The sequence below is a fragment of the Cygnus atratus genome, chromosome 24, assembly GCF_013377495.2.
Source record: "Cygnus atratus isolate AKBS03 ecotype Queensland, Australia chromosome 24, CAtr_DNAZoo_HiC_assembly, whole genome shotgun sequence".
NCBI lineage: Eukaryota > Metazoa > Chordata > Aves > Anseriformes > Anatidae > Cygnus > Cygnus atratus.
The window spans coordinates 507671-529711 of NC_066385.1; the positions used below are offsets into that span (position 1 = coordinate 507671).

The window sequence follows — 22041 nt, forward strand, 5'->3', positions numbered from 1 at the left end:
CTGACCTACATTGGTTACAAGAAAATCAAATGCTAAAATGCTTTTTTTGCTAAAAGAAAATTGAAAATAATGAGAAGTTGAGGTTATTCATAGCTTTGCACTTTAATAATAGAAAGAGATGAAACACGAGACATGCAGATTTACCAAGTCTTTAAGGAAAACCCAAGAAAAGCACTGAAAGCCCTTAATGTTGCTCGGGTTTCACGTAGGGACACAAACTGGAGGGAGCCAAACCTGAAGGAGGAAGAGAAAAAGCCCAGAACTACATACCAAAATCACAGAGTACAGCAAGCAAGAATTCAATCAGGAACATATGATTAACAGCAAGACAAGAGGCAAAACCTTTCCCTTCTTTACAGTCACTGATCTCGTCTAAGTTGTTTAAGCTATCTCAGGACCTGACTTTGGCAGAGGCCTGGACCACATGGTCTCTAGAGTTCCTGCCTGACTTTCTATGATTGTGTGTTTCTATGTCAGATTTAAGAAATTTCCATGCACAAGAGGGCCAGCAGTGGTTCCAGGTAGCTCTCGTGCTGTCCTCTTGGTGCACGGTAAACACTATTTAGCATTGCTGAAATTATACTAAGCTTAAACAGCTGTTAGTAAGGAGAGAGCTAGAGGTGAACCTCATACTGGTTCCCTCTGTTCTCGCTTGTAAATGCTCATTTAAGAGGACCTCAACAGAAGTTCATCAGGACACAGAGGACTCCATTTAACTTTCACACTTAGTGACAAAGTAATTCAGTGTGAAACACAAACGAAGCCAGTCAGGAAGCTAGCAAGATGGCACAGAACAGATCTCATAGGTCACAGATGGGCTGTTTCCATGCCATGCACTAATTCGCTCTGATTTTACTGTTATGTGCAATTTGGAACAGTAAGATGTTAAGAACCATCTTCTAGCTCTCTGGAGGAAAGAAATGGAGAAACTTCTGAGCAGATTTTATCCCTTGAGCGGATGCCAGTTGCTGTCTGCAAATGACTGAACACAACAAACTATTTGGTAGTTCAAACTGTGTGTTTTAAAATTTTCAAGGGATAAACTCGTGGTTAGTTAACTATTATTGAAAGGCTCTTCATCAGAAAAAGTGACCTTACAATTTTAAAGAAATTTACACAAAATGAAACCACACTTTAGATGACATACTGTGATCTGGTATCAAGCCAGTCCCTGGTCTCAGCAACAGCAAAACTTTATTTCCTCCAGCCTGAATCAGCTCAATAGCTCGTGTGTGTGTGATTCCTTGGGTGGGTTCTCCATTAATTTCAACAATTTGGTCACCAACCTGGTAAGAAAATAACAGCCAGTTCAGTTTTTATGAATCACAGCCACCATAAAATAATTTTTGATTTAGAAAGAAAAAACAGAGACAGATGCATCTGTTTTTCCTCTCACATTAAATCCACATGAAATCAACAATAACAATACCACCCCAGCTGATTATACAATACAACACAACACAACCCAAAACAACACAACAAGGTGGCAGTTCAGAACTCTTCATGTCAGGTCTCCTATTCAGCCAGCTCAATAAAAAGTCTCAGCTTACTTTAAACATATCTTCCATTTATTTACAAGTACAGGTACAGCCATATTCCTGAGCCTATTTTCATTCTGGATCATCTTACAGTGGGAGCTTATTGACAAACTATGGAAAACCTGGCAACATGCATCCGTATGTTTAATAAACTGACTGTTACTATGGCAGAACAAGTTTCATATAAAGAAATGGATTCATTTTTCCAGGTAGGAAGGATCACTTTTATGCAGTTATCAGTACTAAGGTCTCTGAGGCCAATTAGCAACTTACATAGAAGTTGGGTGGATAATTATACTTCACACCAATTTTGCAGGCTACCAGAACGGGACTCAAATAGTATCTGTACAAAGCGTCGTGAAACCTATTTTGCAATACACGGGTCAGCCAATGGATGTCACCAGTGTTTAAATTTAGCAGTTTAAAGAAACTGGGCTTTGTTAAATAAAATGCCTCTGCCAAAGAAGGTCACTGGCTGGTTACGCATCTGATAGGACAGGGCGCTCTGCACCATGCTACGTGCCTCGCATCATGCTCAGCTGCCATTAACTGGGTGAGAAATTCCTCTTCACTGTTTTAGAGTACAGCCAGAAAAATGACAGCATTTTACAGCTGCGGGAGGGACAAAGTGAATGACACAAAACCCACGAACAATCTCACACTGGGTGAGCTCAGAGCTGCGGGGGGCACACAGCGCAGCACTTCTGGCCCTGCTCCACCGCTCCCACCGGTGCCTGACCTGCGGCTGACTGGCTGCGGACGGGTCCAGACTGCACCCACCATCAGCAAATACATTCACTACAGAATAACAAAAGCACTCGTGGCCAAAACCGGTGTCCTGAGTGATGCAACAACCAGGGCAGAAGTGGTGCAGACAGCAGCGTGATTTACTTACATTCATATTGTACTAGCACTTTGCCTCCTCTTGCCCCTGACACATCTGAATTAAGCAGCATTTTATTCACACAAATGCACCACCAGAAATGAATGAGGATGAAACAAGTTAGGATTCTCCCATGCTGGTGGGACAAACAGCTGACTCTGTTCTGAATCCACTTTTCAGATGTGATTGCACTACTGTTACACACAGCTTCAGCACAGGAATGGTGTGAGTCTGTCTGCAGATGAACTCTGCTCTACTGTACAGTCCACTTGTCTACTAGTCAAAAGTAGGACTTCTGGGAAACAATAAGATGAAACTTGAGCCTGTTGTTCATGTAGGTTTGAATCTTGCTCTCAGCACCTTTGCCACCTGTGATCACAAGGCACTCCTGTTTTACTGGCCAAAAGGTGATCAGAAACAAAAGGGTAACAAAAAAGATCTGGATGTGACTTTATGAGAAGAAGCATGAAGCTCCAGGTTTGTTTTTATTATTTAGATTTTAATCTGTCTGCTAGGATAGGACTCCTTTCTGTTAAGAGATGAGACTGGAAAACTCAGAAATAGGCAACAGAATGTACTTCACTGTACCAGGCTGGACTGAGGAAGAAGAAACTGAGCATTTGAGGAGCTTCCTATATACATACATCCTTGGCACAGAAAGGTGCCTGGTGCCAAGTGGTAGGGTGGGCTTTAAAAGACTGCTGAGGAAGCTCCCCGTGGTCCCCCTTCCCTTGGGATCTATTTCTGAGCTCTTTCTTGAACACAGCTATGTAGGCAGAGACCATCGGCTCCCATCATGCTTGTCTTCTCCCCTGATCAAAGACAACATGCACTAAATCTTTATCTCTGTCCGAAATTTAATTTCTGCAAAGAATTAGGATAGTGGAAGTTAACAATACATAAAATGTCACATCCAATTGAGAGTCAGAATAGCTCCACAGCAAGTATTGAGTGTCAGCTCCATCCTGGTAGACTATAATACAAATGGCGGCAGAGACGTGTGTCAGTAGCCACGCACAAAGTGAACCACCAAGGGGCTGCATTTCACGGTCACCTGACTCAGTTTTGTGCTCTAGACTGTGAAAGTTCAGCGCTGAACGGAAGTCATAGATCATCATGTACCATCAATTCTTTGCTATTGTACCTATATATTTTGTTTTTCCTACAATAACAGAGAGTGAATTTCTTACAAAAGCATAAGAATCAGCAGAGTAATCTTTGAAAAAAATATTAGGCTTATATCTTCAAATAATGCACAGAACAGCAATACACAATGTACACACAGAAATTCACTGACTTGGACAGTGAGTATACTTTCCGTTTTCTGTTCCACTGTGCAATTTCTTGTCTGGAGTATCCTGATTTACTGCTGCTAAGCCCAGGGACATTATTATAACTCAGGCACATGGATAGACAGATAGGTCATTTCGGATGGCCAGAGTTATATTTTCTCCTTTAAAAGCCTAGCACCACAGCATTTGCTATTGCTGCACAGTAATAGCTGAAAGGACAGCTGTCCAGATGCTTTTTTGCCTGCTGGGATCCTGAACTCATGAAAAAACAAAGTTTGTTACCACCATAGGCAAATTAAGTATGTCAAAAGGCTGACTTCTGTGCTAACAAACTGATTAGAAAAGACAAACTCACATGTACTCTCCCATCTTTGACAGCTGGTCCATCTTCAGCTAGTCGAAGGATAAATAAGCCCATGTTGTATTCCTTTCCTCCTCGAAGACTGAACCCAAACCCTCGAGGGCCTCTCTCCAATTCTACTGGGAAACAGCCAGAATTCTGTGCAGGAAGTGAGACCAAAGAAAAAAAAAAAGATGAGGACCTATACGCAGACTTAAATTTTTGTTTCTCTGGAAAAATGCTTTACGAATTTCCACATTTTGAGAAACATGCAATATACAATTTAAAATGAATTCATCACAACTCATGTATGATTAAGTGCAATGGTTTCATTCTAAGTCTAAATATAAATAATATCTTTCTTTCTAAGTTTTAGATATGTGTAAGACTTCTTTAGGAAATGTTGCCAGAGGGTCAGTAGTAGCCCTGTTCCAAGGATTGTGTCAGAGTATTCAACTATGATAAGCAAATAAATATAAATTATTAGCAAAAATATTCTGTGAAATGCTTTAGTGCATTTTTATAAGCAACCTTCTACCCACGTCTGACATGGAAACGTTTTACTGTTCTCATTTTGAATACTCTGTGGCAATTTCACTGTAGTGTCTTGATGAACCAGCATTTTGCATGCCTCTGCATGGTTACCTGCACCTGCGAATGACGACTACCAATAACTGAAGCAATGCCAGCATCCGGTTGTGTCAAGTGCTTATGCTCCGGCCACGAAAGCCTGTAACTATTTGAAACTTCTTTTCCAGCTTCAACTTCGGTAGCAACCCTACAGAAAAGTAAAAAGGAAGCGGATGTTACCTTCGCATTTAAACGATCCTACCAGTCAAGCTTTTCTAGTTGTTTTCAGTTCCTTTTGCCAAATACTAAAGCTCTGTACCTGTCTGTGCTGGAAGGGTTCATCTGTGCTGATCCCAGAGGTCGGTGCTGCGGAGCTGGACTCTGCTTGGCAGAGTTTGTTCCCGATGGAGGACCACGATGTTCTAATAAATTCAAACGAAAACAACAGTCAGAGATAATTTTCCAAATATAAAGCGAGGCACACGCAACAAGAGAACACAGTGACCATCAGTGCTATGTCTGCTGCTCTCAACTGCCTGGAACAAAACAGAAGGTTTGCATCTGAAATTTTGGGAAAAACAACCACAGCTTTCAGAGGATGAGCTGAAAGGCAGGTCTGTGTAACAGCTGATGGGCTGCTCACAGTGATGCTACTGCCACAGTCCCTCAGATTGAGCCAAGCTCACAACAGTTACCAGGTGCAGTGGATTTTCCTAGGTTTAGTGCTGTAAGCCAGAAACCAATGGCAGTTCATCAGTTCCACAGAGTAACTTATACAGAAATTTTATTCTTACTTACACTGCTTTTTCTCAGAAAGAAATACACAATTTTAACCAAACCCAACATGAACAAAATGCTTTTAGATGGTCTGCAAGTTGATAAAGAGCAGAAGGTGTTAGAGCCAGTCAGATACACAAAGTTGGTTCAGATATTCAACATAACACTAATTTGTAGGGGATGAAGAACAATGACCATTTGAGAACATATCACTGTTATAAGGTGAGAGGAGAATGAGGATTTGCAGGGGCAATTAGGATTCACTGATGAAGGCCTGAACAACAGAGGCAAACTGTCAACTCTTTTAAGCTGCAACGCAGTCTCCTATAGGTCACCTGGAAGAAAGGTTATGAAACAGTCCCAGAGCTACACTGGAGCGACCAGGTAACTGGCATGTATCAGCAAGAATTTTAGTGTTCGGCTTTCTCCCAAAGGCTAAGTAAAAATTAAAGTGTAATGACGCTTTAATAAAATCCTTTAAAATAATATGATTTTCTTTACCACACAAAGTAGTGATTGTGCATTTTACAATAAATCCTTTGCATTTATGAAATAAGGCGTTTCAGAATACAAAATGTCTGTCACTTAAAAGAGTAATGAACCATAGTCTATGCAAAAAGCTGCCTCTTAGCTAGAAACTTAAATGGCAAATTGTGGCCTAAGATGAACTTATGTACTGAATTATAAACTAATAGATTTATTTTCCTTATACTGTTTTTAAAAAAATCCCGAACAGCCAAAGTGCAGTTGTTCCAGTCCTCTGTTAGGTGCATCTCATTATTCATTTCTGAGTTAAAAACAAAAACCCAAACCCTAGTAAAACATATAAAGCGCTCAAGCATCTTACGGAAAGGAAAACATAATGCGTATTATTAAACTGAATTTCTCAGTTATGCTAGACCTCAGAAGTCCTTCATAGGACTTGTTGGTGCTATTACTATGACGTGCCTTAAAGAGGTTTTTCTCTAGAGACAAAATGTCAACTTTTACTTCTGGTTTATACTCAGAATTTCAATTTAGAAGCACAGGCAAAAGAAATGCCATCTGTTTGTACAAATTTTCCAGTCCTCTTTCAGCTTTCTCTCTTGTGTTTCTAGCTAATACATGACAGAAGCTGACAGGCTCCTGCTTTTGTGAAAAATGTTAAAGAATGTCTTCTGGAGCATGAAGTGGAATTCGTTTATTCATATGAAAAGCAAAGACCACAGATCTGTGAAAGCCAGGAGGGAGAGAGGAGTGCTACATGGTAGCATTTTCATTGCCAGTCTCAGAGGATAGCACTGAAGATGAGGCACTGGGGAACATCAAGCTCTAGGAGAGTTTATGTTTTGTGATGCTGTACAGCTTTTGGCAAAACGGGCATTTTTCTCTTTGGAGCTGCATATTATATTCATCCTTGGTGTTATCCACCACCTTGTGAACAATCCCTGTAAAGCTCAGCTCTCTCCCTGGCACCCCAACAGGGGGGAAAGGACTAAAGCCCTGACTAATTTATAACCACTCTGGCTTCTTAAGGGATTCTGCTGCATGGAGGGTTATGCTGTGAGCTAAACTCTATTTTTCCAAGTAAATGAGTGAGAATTTTAAAACAGGGATTTATTCCCATTTCTGTGGAACAGGTTCTGCTTCTCTCTTTCATCGTCACAAAATTCCTTACATCTGAAACATGCAAACTTCAGCTGTTTTAAGTCCCCCACATTTTCTGATTGGTGGCCTCAATCTAGTTTTATCACCTTCCCCCCCACCTCTTAATTCTCCTCAGGCTCTTGATTTATCTCTACATTTGGCTCCAAATCTGTAACTGAGGAAAGGAGAAAAGCTAAGTTCTTATACACAGTCTAGGTAAGGTCATGCATAAATGAGGGAAAAAAGATTATATTCAGAAAGTTTATTCTAAAGACAAAGAGCCCCTGAGAAACAGATCTAATGCAACAAACTCAAATTTCAATTGCATTATAAACATTGCCCTGGGCAACTGCTTTGAGGTACGTCCCTTCAAACTGCAATGAATTAGATTTGATAGAAATGAAAATCTTAATAGAAAAATAGCAATTTACAGAAATCTCTCCGCTTTAAACATTAAAAAAAAAGGGAAATTAAGTTTTTGAAATTCTGTATTATGGGCTGAGATAGCATGTTAAATATTTGCAATGAATGTGAAATTAGAGAATGATCTGTTGGCTGTATTCACATTCTGGCTTTAGGTATTAATTATTTAAAAGGTGACAAAAGCCAACTTTCTGGCAAAATAATGATAGCAAGTTTAATTAAACCCACAAGCAGCAATCCAGAAAAATGCAGTGGTAAGCAGGGTTAGAAAACAGCTTTTCAGCTCAAATGATTGAATTTTACATATTTATAGTGAACTGTTTGCGTAGGAACAATACCATATTGAATGCAACACTGCATGGGAGCTTTCATTAAAAATATCATCTCTGAAGATGGGACTTAGCAGTCACAAACATTCATTTCGCTGCTTAGATGATACAACAGTTGTGTGTGAAGAATTTGCTAGCAGCCTGGAAAACACCAGACAGGATTTCTGTGGTGGGATGGGACCATTTTTCAAGATGTATTTTTAGCAGGCAAGAACTACAGGGTGTTTCAATTGTATCCTAGGGATGCAGTACTAGTTCATTTGTGTATTTTAAGACAGCAAGACGAAAAGACTCAGACTGCCTAAGCGGAGGGGATATAAAACGCACCCAGCTCCCGCCCTGTAGCTGGGTCCCCGCACAGCCCTTGCAGAGCCGCACCGGATGCTCCACAATGTTCTGACAGACCACGTCTGGCACAAAGCTTCCTGACAACTATGCAGCAGCAAGAGACACACGTACCGTCCCATGGGGTGAGGAGGTTTTCCTTCCCAGTGCAGTCCTTTAGTCTGACGTAACTCCCCCAGAAGGGACAACTTCAGCAGAAGAACACAAGGTCTGGACAGGTCATATTTCCATGTGAGCAGCAGGATCTCTCTCATACGAGAAACCATGAGGGAAATCCCTTACCCCAGATCATGCTGGTATTACTTGTATCTTATTTTTCAATATAACCATCTCAGCAGCAGTCTCTTTCTGCCCCACCTGTGTTCAGTTCTTCCAGAGCAAACAGATGAGCCTCATTCTCCTTCCTTTCATTCCTGAACACCTTAAAATACTCCCTTGTAAGTGAATTGACTTCAGAAGTTACAAACATCAGATCTGGCACGTGTGGTAGGTCACATTCACTCAACTGGGCCGTGCATCCTCCTTACCTTCCTCAGCAACGACGGTCAGAGTCACCACATGGCCTGCATCTTTGATCAGCTGCACTATGCTGTCGTGCGAGAGCTCCACGATGGACTGACCATTCACCGCGGAGATGCGGTCTCCCACTTTCAGCTTCCCGCACTGATCAGCTGGGCTCCCGTCTATAACACGGCCAATCTTGTGAGGAATCACTAGGGAGTCAAGAGCAGGCACATCAACTTTTTCAGATCACAAATACCATTTGTGTTGGACAAGCACCGTACAGACCCAGAACTGCCACAACCATCCCAGAGACTGTCCCTGCCCTACAGGCTGTCATCGAGGTGATGATTAAGAAAATAAAGAAGGATTTGCAGCAGATTCTCTGTCAAAAATGATGTCTGTAATAGAGTTATATAAGAATGCCAATTCCATTTATAACATTTTTCTTAATATCTGACAGTCCAGAAAACACACCAACAACCCACGGCAACTCTAACCCTGAACACAGGCATCTGTGCAGCATCCTGCACCAGAAGGCGACAGTTCATCCTGCGCACTGCCACGGGGACCGGCCCTGCAGCGGGCATCTCCACACACAAACTGCGCGCAGCAGCACTCGCTCGCCGCTGTGCCGTCCCCCACGGCACAGGCTGGCACCAGGCGCTTTCAGAATGGCTGTTTTTACAAATTCTTGCAAAGGTAGCATCTGAGCCAAGACCGCATCATGCACTAAATATATATTGGATGAATTCAGCACAATGTTAGTTAGAAACACCGTCGTCTTCTGTGTTCCTGCTGCTTTTTGTTGTACAGTAAAATGAAGTGGAAAAACAGAGGAAAGTGTTGAGCCCCAGAAGAAGGATTCACTTTCAAGCCATCATTGTATCCATCTGCAACCACTTGAACAAGTTCCAGAGCAGTGATTTCCAATAAGGAACTAAAGGAATTGACTATGGATTTCAGGAGTTACACGTTTTTAATGTCAGTTTATGTGTAAACTCACTGAGCTGGCTTGTATTTTGAGCGCTGACACAGACAACCCAAACCTGATGGACAAAAGGAGTGAATCTCAGGAAGAGCATCCTACTCACGATCTCATGCAAAAAAAGTTCAAAATTTCTTCTTGGCACTGCTAGTGACTAGCAGCTATGAGCACAGGGAATACAAATCACTTGATTACACAGAGCAAAACTGATCTCGTGCAGGGGGTCACTGACCTTACCATTAATTTGGACTCAGAGCTTCTTAAAAGAAGCTTCCAGCTTCTCTCATTCACTTCCACTCACAACATGTATTTTCCTTTTAACCTTGGTTATTTTGCTGTTTATCTTTACAACTATGCCTGAAGCCATGCTCATATACCAGAATTGTAATAGCACAACATGCTACTTTTTCATTTTGATTCCTAGACAAACACAATCTATTTCTAAATGTCTGACAGTAACAACTTCATTGCTTTCCTCCAAGTGCTGCAGTCTCTACTTTCTCAGATTCCTAAAGTAAGAAATTAGATAATATAAAACCAAGGTTGAAACTAGACTTCCATTTAAATACCTATGAATCAATGCAATGTGGAGAATATACATCACAAACAATCCATGTCCTGGAGACATGTCCTGAAGACATAAAGAAACCTGAAAACAATCTAGGTCCTTAAGACTACCCTGTGACAAGTACTTCACAATCCTGTGTCCAGACAGGCTGACTGTGCTTTATTTCCCGTGTTCCCCACTTATGTCACAGTAGGATGAAAAAGATCATAAACATGAAGCAAGACAGACCAAGCTTCAGTTGTTTGGTTTGTGGAAAACTGTGAGTGAAAGAAGACTGTATCTACACAGAATGCTGTGCACATGTAGCACAGCCATATCAAAGAAAGAAATCACTGAAGAAACTGCAACCCTTAGCACACATGCTAGTGACAACAGCAGCTTTGGTATAAGGACCGTGCTAAAACAGTCAGGCACCAGTAATGCCAGGCAGTGACAAAACCACCAGCTCATCACACTTACCACCAGGAGGAGGTTTGTTTTTTGAGGTGAGAATGACAAAGCCAAATCCTTCATTCTCCTTCCGTTGCAGATGGACATCATAGACCTCTGGGGTCTGCTGGTTTGCAAACTCTACCCGATTTAGTCGGGGAGAACCATCCTGTGTCACGACAGGCTGTGACTCTTCCTCCTCTGGTTGCTTTTCTCCTTAGAAATAACAGACAAACAACAAATAAGGAAAAAAAACCAATACTGCTGTTTTATCAGGTAAATACAACAAAGCTGTACATCTCAGTATCAGTGCTGGCAAGAGGAAACACTGCCTGCCTTGGAAAGTAAGGGGCAAGTTCATAAACAAAATTTATATCAAATGGAAATCAGATGATGGATGAAGGCCCAGAACCCTACAAAGGTGTATATAGCTATGCAAGGAAAGCCCACTGCAGCCTGATTTTCCACATCAGAACAGACCTGGCAGTTTGTAGAACAAACTTTGTCAGAGTGATGTGATGCTTTTTTTGTAGTAAAATAACATAGTGGCTTTTCTGCAAGCTACACATACAAAACCTACAGCAGAGATCCAGCCACAGACTAGAACTATTGCTATGTTAAGGGAGGAACAACTGTTTACTTGGAATGACAAGTGTTTTATAAAGTCTGAAACCAGGCCTTCTAATGGGAAACCTACAGAATTTTGGTCCTCAAGCAGTCTGTCCATCTATCAGAAGGCCCCTTAAAGAAACTGAGACTTAATCTTAAAAACATGTTTTCCTTTTACTTGTATATATTCAGAATGAATGGTTGACTAACACATTGGAAAAGCAGTACTGGTTACTAATCAGAACAGGGGACCATATCAGGATTCCTGAGCTCTATTCCAGCTGTCGTTCACATGATCAAGCACCATTAACTCAAGGATAAATACCCTTCCACACACTGCAGATCTGGACACTGATCTAAAACTGCAGAATTACAAGATGCTGCACTGAATCATCTCTGGTTTGAATGCACTTATCCTTGCTGCACACAGATGCCAATAGAGTTCAGAATATAGCATGTCGTCCAGAAAACAGGTTGTGTTATTACTCAATTTGCATAGCATTAATGGCTGTTCTAACTAGTATCTGCAAAACAGTTCGAAGAAAACAGCATTGCCATCTTAATTTTCAGAGTCTTATCTGTGTGAGCAGTGCTAGCCAGCAAGCGCCAAAGTGTCAGCTTACTAAATTCTGCTTTTCTCCACTTACTCAGAATTGCAGCTGACACTCCTTAATCTCAGGTTGCTCAATTCTAGTGCAGTAACTGATATGTCTCAGAGCAGCTTTAGTTGATTTGATTGCACCAATGAAAGTGCTCCTTTAGTCACATCTATTTCGTGTGGTACACTCTCCAGACAGACAGACAGACACATACCACCAAAGAAGATCTTCCTCCGGACTGTGAGCAGCACCTGACCATTCCGTGCAGCACTGGTCATTAAGTCCAAAACTTGTTTGTGTGACTTCCCTTTAACAGGGACTCCATCAATACACATCAGTTCATCAGCAGCTCGAAGCCTGCCATCTTTTTCTGCTGCTCCCAATGGGATTATGGCTCCAATATAGATCTATCAACAGAGCATAGTCACTGGGTTTGAATGGCAGAACATCAACTCATCAGAACACATAATGGTTGGAAACTAGGTGAATCCAGACAGAAAAGGTCTTTTGGGAAGATATTTTAAAAGATTATTTGACTGTCCAATTCTAGCAGAAACAAAGCCAGTGGGTGTACTTTGCACTTTTGACATAAGCATAGATTACGTACTTATTACATATATACGATTTACAGACATTATTGAAATAAAAGTCTCTGTTGTTCATTCCACTTTTTAGAATTTTTACTTATTTCTTTAACTAAGACAAGCCCAGAGTGCCTAGGGAAGAAGCAAAAGCATTCAAAAGAACTTGAATTTATTTCTGAAAAGCTGCTCAGTCAGTTCCATGCTTCAAGTTCTTTCAGTGCACAGCTTTTGGTGATTAGATAATGAATTCAAACAGCTGCACTCCCCTTATCAATTTTGTCTACCCTTACCTCTTAAGTGCTACTAAATATAACCCAGACAAGAAAAACACACTATTTCATATGCTCGAATCACATTCAGGTTAAATGAAAGGTTAAGAATAATCATGGCCGGTAACTGTCTGAGGTTAAGCAATGGAGAGCAGCTTGCCTGTACACAGCAGTCATGGCATCAGCTCAGCACCAACAGCTATGGTCGTTATGGAAACAAAACATAAAAAATGCTACGAAGTGCAACGGAAGTAAAACTCTTTGGTTTTGCTCAAGAGAGGCACTGCTCTTCCCTTTCTTTGAATGCATGTTTAAAAAAAAAAAAAAGGCTTACACTGGATCATAGATGTGAACAGAAAAAAAAAGACACCTCTCTTCAACTATAATCAGAAAGCAATCTATGAATATCTACTCCAAAAGTTTTTCTCTCTTGACAGCTGAAACAACAGCCCCTGACATATGGTATTAGTCTTACTACTTCTTTGCAGAGAATGTTTGCCTTTTAGGAAATTGAGGGGAGTCTCCTAAAGCCTGCCGTAACAGGAACAGACAGCCCAGGGGGTACCAGAAGGGCATTTGCCAGCCTGCCTCCAACTTTGCCATTCCTCAACAATTGCCACTCACATCCATGTGAAACTGTGCAACAGCTCTGTAGGCTGAAGCCAGGAAACACTATTACACTGATGACTTCAAACAGTAAATGAACCCTAATCACTGACCAGGTTAAAGCAACCCAGGCTCTAATGAGTATGCTTCCTCTGGAGCAAACATTAGAGCTACATTTTGACGCCACTTATGAAGCAAAACAATACATACATCCATTTGCAGGAAGAAGCCAATTTTAATAGCTTCTGCTTCAAGGCTTTTATGCAAATTCTAAAGCACCACATTTTGTATTTTCTGAGATGAGAGGGAAAAACACAAGGCAAAGATTAGCCTGAAAGAGTGCACTGGAAAGGCCATGCTTGTATCCTCAAAACGAATCCACCAGAAGCGACACAGGCTGACAAAACAAGATTTTTTTTTGAAAATTTGGTGGAGCTGGGGGTTGGGGTGAGGGGATGGAAGGGAAGGTGACATCCTCCCAGAACTTGCCTCATTTCATCAGGTTTCAGTCAAAAGAACAGCCTGACAGAGTTTTTCCAGGGTAAGCAGCAGCTTCCTTCCACTCATCTGCTCCCCAGAAAGCACCGACATGCACGGTAAACTGAGCACTGCCAGCGCACGTTCGGTGCCAAGACCACTAACAGGATTAGGTGATAAACGTGCAAAGGCTGAGTGCCAGCGTGATCCTTCAAAGCATTCCCAAAATGCAACGACAGTTACAGAAACACACACCTGATGCCAAAGAAAGACTTTGGATAAAGGAAAGGGAATGGGAACCCTGCAGATTAAAGTCAGCCATGAAGAAGAAAGAAAAAAAAAAGGTAACCAACCATTTTCTTCCTTTCATTTGGACTTGAACTAGTGAGGGAGAACAGTTTCCCTGTAGCCTCCCATTCAGCTCATGAAAACCTCCATCCACCCTGCAGCTCTTCAGCTGTGGGCTTCTCACAGACACCCAACTGATCAGAGCCCAAGGCTACCTGCTGGAGTCCTCACGCTGTGGTCAACGCCTTCGTGGCCTCTGGGAACACACAGTGCTAGCACAAATTCCACCCAAGTGGACACTCTGACAAAGAAACACAAAACTGAATATACACCACAGAGTTAGCTTGCTTTCCTAGAGCACTGTTCATGCCCTCTGGCTTTAACCAGGGCTGGATTACACCTTCCAGCTTTAACTAGATTACTCAAAAACATCTCACTGACTGAAGACGAGACTATTCTCTTCTCTTAGGAACTGGAATTAAACTCAGCATGAACCTGGTAATCTGAATCAAGTTTTGATCTTAAAAGGTAGTTACTGAACTGATGATTTTTTCCATCACTAAACTACTTAGAATGAGAGGGAAAAGTTGATGACAGAGTAGGATTCATTCTAACAGTAACAAGGTAAGGTAACATGTAAGCAACTATAAACAGCTTCACTTACAGGCTGGTCTGGTCCATCCCCTCCAAGCACCCGGAAACCGAAGCCTGATTCTTGTTTGCGCAGGAAAACATCCAAATCTCTTGTGTTTGGAGCTGAGAGAAAACATTTCAAAACATGTAACGAGCTATCTTTGATTATTGAAAGATTATTCCTATGTTGTGTATTCCAATTCTTTTTATTGACAGAATGCAGTAACCATAAGTACGGTAACCAATTTGAACAGCTAAATCTTCAGTGAAGTTCTATTTCCAAAATGGAAAAAACGGTATTCAAGAAAACGCTAAAAAAGGAAAGGATAGATTGATGAACACCAAAGAAGAAATCACAGCTGCATTTGTGTGGTGGGCCAGGATGAAATCCAGTCTGTAACACAACTCAGAGCCACCTTCTATAAACACTGAAATTGTCAGGTTTGAATCACAGAATCACAGAGTATCTTGAGTTGGGAAGGACCCACAAGGATCATTTGAGTTCACCTCCTAGACTTTGCTTTGGCTTACTTCAGAATTAGGCCATCTTAGAGACTGAAGAATTGTCAAATGGCTGTGAAAGGGTGCAAGTTCCCTCTTTAATGATCTCATACTAATTTGTAACAAATATAAATCTCCTATTGTATTCAGTGTAGTTACTGTAACTGAATTTTGGCATGTCAAGTTATTTAATGTGTCCAGTTTGCATAATTTTATTTTGCTCCACTTTCTGATGTTACAATCCTTAATTACTTAGGCTAGTTATTTATGAACTTTTTTTTAAATTGTCTGCAAAGTTATTTTATGGGCCTATTTACATACACGTATCTGTAGCAAAGCCCACTTATGAACAAAATGTTTTTGGAGAAAATGTCTCAAGGATTTACACAGGTCAAACAAAAGTTTCTTGATGCAATTCATTAAGTAAAGATGATGCTACAATATGCCATATCTCCCAAACTCCCATCTGTTTTGGAAGAGGAAGTCACATTTGCTTTATCATGTCCACAAATTGACCAATTTGTTCAGAAATTTCTGGACAGGAAATATCATATTAGAACACTATACCATTTCTATGATTATGTTATTGAAACTGGTTGAAACATACTGCATCTTTAAAAAAAGGGCTCCACAGTTCCCTAATTTCTGTGTGAATTATGCATTTGTTGAAATGTTCGTATCCATACAAGGTTAAATGAACTCAATATGAAAGTCACAGCAGTTTTACTACATATATGACAAAGAAAAAAACCTGTCATACTTGAGTATTTCCAAGTCGATGTTGAAATACTCACGTTTGTCTTCATATATAGTCTTGGACTTCAGGTAGACTTCTGAAGGGTCCAGTTTTGGAGAGCCCGATCTTACAGCAGCGGGTGGGAAAGGCATAGGTTGTGGAATGGGATCGTTGATAGCTTCCAAACTCCCTGAACTGTCCTGCTTATCCTTCTGAAACAGAGCCCCACCCCCACAAAACATGTATTAAATCAAAAGCCTGACGGAATTTGTGTGTGCAAAGACAATAACCGTCATACTGAAGTGACATGCATGGCAAAACATGGGAGTAAGGGAACAATATCGCAGGTGACCTTAGCTTTCCCAGCACGTGAGCTCTGTACACAGCTTGCATCTGACTAGGCTGCTCAAGTCCTCCAGACAGGTCACAGATTTCTGCCAACCACCGGGCTTAGAAACAGGGTTTGAAACGACTGATGCTCAGAAATGCGTAAACCTTGCAAGCCCCTGCCATTACCGACTCAGCATTACACATGGCACGCTTGGCGGACCAGCCAAGCCGTTAGGGCAGCCCAGCAGCAGCACAAGGGCATTATAAAACACCCAACAGGAGCAAACACTTCAGCATCATGAGGCACAGATAAAACTGGGAATAATAATTCAGTATTTGCATTTTTTTCTTCTGCTGTGATAGCTGCAACACTACCATTTCAAGAGGAAAGGACACCAAGTATCCTTGTGGTCTCCCATCCTAATTTCCAATGGATTATGCACTAAAGTAACTCTAAAAACCTATTCTGAGCTGAAACCCAGCCTGGAAAACTAGAACATGGTGGTCTGCATGCGTCTGTGCATGTTAAACAAAAGCACAAGCAGAATAGGCTTAGATATGCCCTTTTAAGAAGGGTGGAAGAAAACCCCTCGAAGGAGTTTAGCAGTTTCACACTTCTTGTATGTTTATAAACACAAGAACTTGCCCTTTTTAACTGAATTCATTTGCCATGTTGCTTAATGCCACTGAACATTGAGTGCTCCATGGGAAAGCTGCTACTGCCTGTGTGCTGGAACGCCATTCCCAGGCTCCTAAGTATTTTCAGCATGCCTGCAGAGAGTGTGTGGACACAGGAGCCAGGCTGACAAGGCTTGCACCCTCAAGTTGCACAGATTTATGCAACAATTTATTTACTGTAGGCAGCTGTATGCTTGCAAGGAACTGAATCTTCAAATCTTATTGAGTGCAGCTTGTTTCAACCATACACTTGTGCGCTCATGCTATCCCACTGCTTGGATGTGACTACGATATTTGAACTACACAACATAGAAAAATAAACCACGCCTATACTCTAACGGGGTTTTCCTAAAATGAAATAATTTGTTGTGTACAAGGAATATTTTTGAAGCAGCAGCTCTTTTCTTAGAGGTGTTCACTAATGGGCATTGACTAGGCTATTTCATAAGAGAAGCGCTCATGACAAAAATATACATTATCATTCACATTATGAGGCTACTTTATTAATCCCAACGATTCTTTACTGAACTAATATATATTAAAGATATCCCAATAGGTCAAACGTTACAAGAATAACAACCATCCAACTAGAAATGCAAAGCTACAGACAGACTTTCCAAATATATGGATTCAAAGATAAGCAAGCAATTTAAGAAGGAAATACGAACCAGTTCATTTTATGTGGAGATCAGGAAATATCAAAGAAGCTTAAACTTATTTTAGAAACCCTATTTCACTTTAATACAGGTAATTAGCAATGCATTAAAAAAAAGTTTTAGATACAGTACTTTGTTTCCCCTTTAACACATACTCTGACAACATTTACCTGTGACAATGAATTTATACCAGCTAAGGGGACATGGCTTTGCTAAATCATCTTGCAGATTACCACAGGGACTAAAATCCAGAGAGGATGAGATTAAAAAAGCAGGTCTACGTACATACACAGATAGCAATTTCAAGTATAGTGCAAAAAAGAAGGAAATAATGAAAGAACTTAAGGAACAATGTCCTATTTAAAATCTCAACTGAGCAGCAATACTTCATGTATTTTCTTACAAGATCTTTGCTCTATTCTTGGTATTTCAGTAGTAAGAAAGAAGAAATCCATTGCATCCAACAAATAACCCAAAAAACCTCAAAGGATTCTGTGGAAGAACTTCTGTGCTAAGTAGATCATATTAATGAGTTTTTTTGCAACTAAAGAAACCTCAACATTCTTCATCAGAAACAAATTTAAATACACCATTAATACTCACCACTCTGCCAGTTTTAGTAGGTGAGGGTGGACCTGAAGAAAATAAAATGTAGAAAGCAATTTCAATTCTAGGCCACCACAAGTTTAAACAGTATTACAGTAATAAAATCGGTTTCTCCTGAGCTGAAAATGATAACTGCTTATTCACTCCTTTTAAACTGCAAAGTGAATGTTCAGTTGACCAAATCCATTACTTAAGTCTCAGATTAGAACTGCTAGCTTTACAACAATAGAAAATGTGTATTTCTCTTTTTGCTAGACACTGGTAAACCAAAGCACACATCAGTTCATTGGATAAGGACTCTGTGAATTTGCCTGGTGGCATTTCACTTGCTACCAAAGAAATCTGATTGTTTCCTTAGCTGATTAAGAAATAGTAGAATTTATACAGAAAAAGACCTAGTTATTTTCGCAAGTATGGATGACTGAAGTGACACTCTCAGGACTACAGTAAATGCTTAAAGGCACACTAAAGCAACCATGTGTCACTTTATAATTCACTCAGTTCCTTCTGGCAAATGCACACTACCCTACCAGTCAGCTTCTGGGGAGAGAATGCATTCTGGTCTCTAAAAGAGTCAATGAAGAGGTATAAATAGGCAAGTGTGAAAATAATAATTTTTCTAGTCTTTTCAGCAATCAGTTCCACCTTACTACTGATGCTTCTCGCCACCTGTAATCACCTGTCCGTTACAGCTACAGTTACTGGAACACATTTGTAGAGCCTCAGAAAACTATCTATTGTACCCTTTGGATTATGCTAGAGACTGCATTTTTGCTTTAACATTCTCCAGACACTTGGAAGAGCCAGCATTTAAACATATTACCATAAAATTTTTGTTAAAAAAAAATCCCTGGTAGCGTCTTCTCACCCCAAATACTCAGGGATATAGATTAAACCTAGAACATAATGGCTTAGAGGCATAATAAACTGCTAGTTAACTTTCAACACTGGACAGGTTTTAAATATCACACTAAAAGGGGACTTTAAAAAAGCATATAACCATATATAACTGTAAATGACAACTGTAAATGTATGTATATACCTCCTCTTAAGATAAGCAGCGGCACCTCTGTTCCTACTGGAAACTGCTTCAGTACCTCCACCACCTGCAGATGTGTCAAGCTCTGTACGTTCTGATGGCAAATCTCCTTGATTACATCCCCTTTCTGAAGTCCTTGGCACCACTGGCTGTCTAAAATCATTTTTACCTTCTGCCCTGTAGGACTGTCTGCAATGGCAAACCCAAAGCCTTTAGGACCTTTGACTAGAGGAATGGTGACCAGCTCTGGCTGAGAGCCTCCCGAAGATGCAACAGAGATCCTCTGCTCATTTGTATCCACGGAAGGGCCATTCAGACGACCATTGACCAACATAGGGCCCGTTTTTCCATTCTGGTCCAACACGACTGTTCCTGGTATTAAATCCTGGCTGGTCAGACAAACATCTCCTTTAGTCCCAGGTGGTCCATTGATAATAGGCGTAGCTGTCACTATATCTACAACAGGGTCTTCATTGTCGTCAGGAAGAGGATAACCACGACACAAAGTCATGTTTACATATTGGTTGACAGGAACTAGCTGAAACATCTGGACAACATCTGCATGGGTATGGCCAAGGACACAATTTCCATTTATGTCTACAATGACATCACCTGTTAAAAGAGGAAGTTCAACAACATCAAAACCGAAAACAGAACCACCCACACCTTTCCTGAGGTGTTCTGAGGCTCAGAAGAAAAGCCTAAGTGGACAAAATCTCAGTGCAGTCTTCAAAAAATAATAATCTATGCTGGCTGTGCCATTACCTGTTGGCTATCTGGTGCCAAAAAGCATAAAGGATTTCCTCTTCGCATTTTTTTGTGTCATCTCAGAACACAGTGTGCTAAATATATAAACTTTAATCTGCAGCAGATTAAAAAAATGATACTGTACAGCCACAAGAGATGAAGCAATGTGCGCACACATTACTGCAAGCAGATGTTTCTGCTTTAATTCATATTGTACAGCATCCTAATCTCAAACCAAAAATAAATCAGAGTTTTGAGGGAGTTCCTATGTTTATTTTAGGACTGGCTGAACTTAAGCTAGGATTGCACCCACGTATATTTCATAGTCTTACACTGTTGACACGTGGTTAAGTGTGTATTTTCAAAATGAAGTGGAAGTACATGTCAGATCCTGAAACTTTGTTTCATAATCCGCATCATGAAACTTTGCATATACAATACAATATTCCTCGGGAGTAAACTCTCTTGCCATCTAAATGCCTAAGTGTTAGTAAAATTTAGTAAAATTCTCCTACTTCACGAAGCGTAACAGGAATAGATATGCAGCGAACATATGTATGCACCAAAACACAATGCTGCACTATTGTCTTTATTTTTACAGAGGATGAAATTGAACTATGTACAAACAAAGGGAAATGTCAGGGAAAAAAAAAAACAACAAAAAAAACAAAACAAAAAACAGAAAAAGGTTTTATTTCATAAGTAAATAGTATTAAATCATTGAAAGCATAAACTCTTCTTACTTGAAGCATTTTGCCTTTTCTAGTATACAAACCATATGCTATATTAAGCATATAAATAACTTAATTAAGCATATAATAACAATGAAAGCGTCCAATTCTTCATGCATTGCAGGTTCTCTCATCCCTCATTTCCTCACTTGCCCACTTCCTACAGCTTTGCTTGTTCATTCCTACTGTAGTTTTTTTTGGTTTGTTTTTCCAATTTTTAATATCTGGTGCTTTTTGATAGTAACAAGAGACCAAGATTCAAATGCACTGTTTTTACTTTACATATGGAGAGGGAACAAAAACCATTCAGTAAATGCCTATGAAGCCCAAAGCTAAGACAAAACTACTGAAATCTTCAAAAGTGGCCTCAAAATAGATTTGTCCCTAGAACATTGCTTTTTCGCATTTCAGATACTGCTCCACACAGATCTTCCAAAAATCTGACAACTAGTGAGGTATTCATATTCAGAGTCAGTGGATGGCATCATCCAACCTCCTGCACATCAGAAGCTGCACTCTCTAAAAGCACAAGAAATGGAAGTTTAGAGAAATTGTAATTTACCTGGTGCAATTCTCCCATCTTGTGCAGCAGGTCCGTCTTTTAACACATTCTTCACCTGGAGAAACTCATCAGGCCTGTCCCCTCCAATGATTGTAAAACCAAAACCCATTGTACTTTTTTTTAGTGATGTCCGTATGAGGGCTCCTGTAAGCTGGGATGGATCTCTAGTGAAGAGAGACTTCTCTGGTCCTGTGCATGGTAAGATCCAACACAATCCACCATCAGCAATGCTGCTGTGTGGTGGCATTAAATCCCCAAATGATGCTGACTACAGATATGTATAGGATGGATAACCACAGAAAGAAGGAAGATGTCTTAATGGCTGAATACCAAACCTCTTTAAGTGATTTTTGAATTATGGACTAAAAAGACATGAAGGAAGAAGGATTAGTTTTGATAACTCTTTTTTTCTCTTTTTTTTTTTTTTTTTTTTTTAAGGTGTCATAAAGATTAATGCTTTGGTTAACTTTGGTTAACCTCCACAGCACCCTCACAGAGTAAAGCAGACAAAATACTGTTGCTCTCATTTCACAGCTGAGTTAAGTGAATGGAAAAGTTACAGTTTTTCAAGACTGTATTACAAATTAAAACAGAACAGGAACTAAAGCTCCTACCCGTCATTTCCAATTGTACTCTCTAACTCTTGAACGTCAAGCTCAAAGTAGACCAAAAGCATAAAAATTCAAGGAGTGGCTTACCCTGCACTTTTCAACTGGCTCTTCTAACCCTCCATTTATTGAAAAACTGCTTATGACAACCAGCTTTAGAATGATTAAAATTC

At 40.3% G+C, this 22041-nt stretch overlaps 1 protein-coding gene across 3 annotated transcripts in view; it reads right to left on the minus strand.

Moving 5' to 3' along the window:
- The window catches only part of MAGI3 (membrane associated guanylate kinase, WW and PDZ domain containing 3), a 73998-nt gene that overhangs the window by 3457 nt on the left and 48500 nt on the right, over window positions 1–22041 (minus strand). For 2 of the 3 annotated variants that reach the window (XM_050715310.1, XM_035561578.2), the window contains exons 9-20: window positions 21261–21449; window positions 19224–19832; window positions 18179–18210; window positions 15970–16123; window positions 14706–14797; window positions 12032–12224; window positions 10640–10825; window positions 8651–8836; window positions 4943–5045; window positions 4699–4831; window positions 4069–4212; window positions 1148–1286 (exon numbers count right to left, since the gene is read on the minus strand). In XM_050715310.1, coding sequence (XP_050571267.1) covers window positions 1148–1286; window positions 4069–4212; window positions 4699–4831; window positions 4943–5045; window positions 8651–8836; window positions 10640–10825; window positions 12032–12224; window positions 14706–14797; window positions 15970–16123; window positions 18179–18210; window positions 19224–19832; window positions 21261–21449 — 2160 coding nt within the window. Of the gene's footprint in view, window positions 1–144; window positions 235–1147; window positions 1287–4068; window positions 4213–4698; window positions 4832–4942; window positions 5046–8650; window positions 8837–10639; window positions 10826–12031; window positions 12225–14705; window positions 14798–15969; window positions 16124–18178; window positions 18211–19223; window positions 19833–21260; window positions 21450–22041 lie in introns of all 3 variants that reach the window. The other variant, XM_035561579.2, reaches the window with a different exon arrangement.